This window comes from Phocoena sinus, chromosome 14, assembly GCF_008692025.1.
Source record: "Phocoena sinus isolate mPhoSin1 chromosome 14, mPhoSin1.pri, whole genome shotgun sequence".
NCBI classification, from domain to species: Eukaryota; Metazoa; Chordata; class Mammalia; order Artiodactyla; family Phocoenidae; genus Phocoena; species Phocoena sinus.
In genome coordinates this window covers 57996302-57999724 of record NC_045776.1, presented here as the reverse complement: position 1 = coordinate 57999724, position 3423 = coordinate 57996302, and the positions used below count along the sequence as shown (strand labels likewise).

General features: G+C 55.5%; 1 protein-coding gene across 1 annotated transcript; it reads right to left on the bottom strand.

Moving 5' to 3' along the window:
- Nucleotides 1-403: 403 nt before the first annotated feature.
- On the bottom strand, nt 404-1309 carry LRRC30 (leucine rich repeat containing 30). Its single transcript, XM_032654029.1, has one exon. It carries the CDS (start codon nt 1307-1309, stop codon nt 404-406), a length of 906 nt encoding a protein of 301 aa, XP_032509920.1.
- Between the last annotated feature and the right edge of the window lie 2114 nt (nt 1310-3423).

Here is a 3423-nt window from a genome sequence, read left to right as displayed (position 1 = left end):
ACGTTGCCAATTCAGGGGCTGAAATCAGATGGTGTCAATGCCTCCTATATCGTACCTGGCCCACTGCACATACTTAACAAATATTTCACTTTTGATTGACTTTGAATCAGACCTGCTGTCCTCCCTTCCAAAGGCTGAATCCCACCGCTCCCCAGAAGAATCAGAATTATTTCTCTTTGGGGAAAACCCAAGTCCTCTTTCAATTAATATTTAGAAGGAGATGAACATAGTATTATGCGGGTTATTAAGAACATACAGCGCTAAAAGCAAATGCCTCCTTAAGGGGCATTCAGTGTGATTTAGCAAATAATAGCACAAGCATCGACCCACAGAAACAGGAAGAGGAGAAGGTTTAGACCAGGAAAGTACCCGGCTAAGTCTGTCGGTGTCTCCGGCGCCCACGTCAGGTGTGTTTTTTGTCCTTCAGGTAACTAAAGAGCATCTCCAGACCCCCCTCCAGCAGCTCGGGCAGAGGTTTGGATAAAGGGTTGTGGGAAATGTGAAGCCCTTTGTCCATGGGGTTCCAAGCGATCCTGGCCAGTCTGCACAGCAGGTAGAGCTCCTCGGGGAGGGTCTGGATGTCATTGTCGTTCAAGTTCAGCAGCTCCAGGCTCGTGAGCAGGCAGAGGGAGCGGGGGAAGGTGTGGATATTGTTACTCTCGGCAATGAAGATCTGCAGGCTGGCCAGGCACTGGATGCTCTCGGCAATGTTCTCCAGGCGGTTGGAGCCCACGTGCAGGAAGTCCAGCTCCCTGAGCGAGAACACGCAGACAGGGATGTGTGCAAAGCGGTTGTGGCTGAGGTTCAGCTTGCGCAGCCGGGAGAGGTCCGCGAGGCTGGCGGGGAGCTGGGACAGGAAGTTGTGCGACAGGCTCAGGACCTCCAGGTTCCGGCAGGCGCTCAGCTCTGCCGGCAGCTCCGTCAGGCAGTTCATGTGCACAAACAGGACCTTGAGGCTCTGGAGGAGGCTGACCTCCCGGGGCAGGGTCTTCAGGCGGTTCCCGCACAAGTTCAAGACCACCAGCCGTGTCAGCTTCCCCACCTCGGGCGGGAGGGCCCGGAGCTGGTTGTGGGACAGGTTGAGCTTCTGCACCTCTGACAGGCTCCACAGGAAGTCAGGAGCATCTGTCATGCCCTTGGTGACCAGGCTGAAACTGACGTGCCGCAGGCCCCGCTTCAGCAGACACCGCGGGTCCCTCCCTGAGAGCAGAGCATCGTCCCACGGGGAGAACTTCTGCCTCCCCCGCAGGACCCCCCGCCCCGGGAGGCCCTTGTCCTTGCAGCGGGCACCAGACTGCCTGGCCCCCATTTACCTGCCTTCCTCGTGCCCCTCTGTCGCCGCAGGTGGGGATGGGCTCCCGGCCCAGCTGCTGAAGCCCGGCAGGGAGCCGATCGGGTGATGGGAGCCGTGGCCGGTGGTGCCGAAGGGTGAGTAGGACTTGGGGGGAGGTCCCAGATCCCCGGCTCTCAGGGTCCCAGATGCCTGGTCCTCGGGGTCCCAGATGCCTAGCTGCGCCGCCGAGAGCCGCCCGTCTTCCAGGCTGGGTTGAAGTGGCTTCTCTCGGAGCAGCCGGGCTGTAATGATACCCTTGTCCCTGAGGCTGCAGAACTGAACCTCTCGGGTCCCTCTGAACACCACGGGGCAGCTGTCACTGTCATTCTGCCCGCACTTTATTGGTCTGGTGTGTGCAAACAGGTCAAGGGGAGGCCGTGTCTGACTTTCCTGTCTCTGCTTTTCTGGGTGTCACAGCTGAGCAGGGCGATTAACCAGCCCGTCTCCGAAAAGAAGCCAAGGGGGAAAATAAAGCCAGGGTGTCTGCAGGTCTCAGGCTTATCCGGACCGTGGAGCGGAGCCGGACTGAATGTAAGTCACAGAATTATGTTCCCAAAGTTAAGGATTGGCAGACGTAACATACATACCGATTCAAACCGCAGTGAATCGTGTCGTTGAGAAAAAGTAACAGAGGGAGCCGGGACACCTGGAATCCTCCAGGACAGGGTTTTACACGGTACTGGTCAGAGGTGATTCCTTGAGGAGAGGGTGAAGGGGTCTTGACCACACTCACATTTTCTCCCAGAGAAGCTCTGGGGTCCTCTGTTCTACAGAGAGCTCCTGGGCTTGGTAGGGTGCTCTGTAAATGTTTGGACAGCCCTTGACTGTCCACTTAGTAAGGAAAGCACAGTGTCTATTGTCCTGGAAAGTAGTCTGGAGAGGCCTCCCTGGGTACACACCTCTCTCCATCTCTCTCTCTCCATCTCTCTCACTGAACAAGTTAACTTACATCCTAAGTAGGTAGTCAGTTGTTGGTGTCATGGGCTGAACTGTGCCCCCGCTCCCAAATTTCCAACAATGAAATCCTAACTTCCAGTAACTCAGAATGTGACCGTGTTTGGAGACAAGGCCACAAGAGGACACAGGAAGAAGACGGCCATCTGCAAGCCAAGGAGAGAGGCCTCAGAAGCAACCTGCCTGCCAACACCTTCTCCTAGATTTGCAGCTTCCAAAATTGTGGAAAATAAATTTCTGCTGTTTAAGCTCCCCCACCGGCCAAGTCTATGGAGCTTTGTGTGGCGGCCCTGGCAAACTCACCCAGCTGGGGCACAGGCGGACACATCTGCATAGGTGAAATAATCCTAAAAATAAGTTGTGGTTAAGGGGAGAAGAGATATCGAGGTTGATGGCCCAGGTTCTGAGAAAAGGGCGTATGGGCTTTGCAATGGCTGGCGTGGCCCGCAGGCCTGCGGCTTTTGCTGGCACAGCCGTGGCATAGCAGTTGGGCCTCCTGGACAGCAGTGCTGGTCCTGTGACTGCGGTCTCAGAACAGTCATCACCAAGCCAGGACCTTGAACTGGGCTCTGGCTGGGTGCCGCCCCGGGGAAGCTGCAGGCCCATCCACTGAGGTGGAGCGGCAGGAAGTGTAAGACAGTGCCAGGCCATCTCTGCCCCACTTGGCATTTGAGAGCGCTCTGACCCCTTTCAACTGATTAAGCCCAGGCATTCCTGGACAAAGGTGGACACTCTAGACTTTTTATTTTTCTTTCTGTATGCGGGCCTCTCACTGTTGTGGCCTTTCCCGTTGCGGAGCACAGGCTCCGGACGCGCAGGCTCAGCGGCCATGGCTCACGGGCCCAGCCGCTCCACGGCATGTGGGATCCTCCCGGACCGGGGCACGAACCCCTGTCCCCTGCATCGGCAGGAGGACTCTCAACCACTGTGCCACCAGGGAAGCCCACTCTAGACTTTTTTTTATGGTATATCTGAGTATACCATAGGTATTAATTGGGGAAGGGGGTGGGGGAGTAACGTGATTAATTTGTATCCTAGGTTTTTGGAGCAGATCACACCTTATATATGTAAATTTCATGTGACAATAGAATTCTTCTGCTTCCATGAGCCTGAGAAATTATGCTAGAATATCTGAA

What these genes read in the sequence shown, in the direction of transcription:
- LRRC30 (XM_032654029.1), bottom strand. Translation starts at nt 1,309, where the DNA reads ATGGGGGCCAGGCAGTCTGGTGCCCGCTGCAAGGACAAGGGCCTCCCG.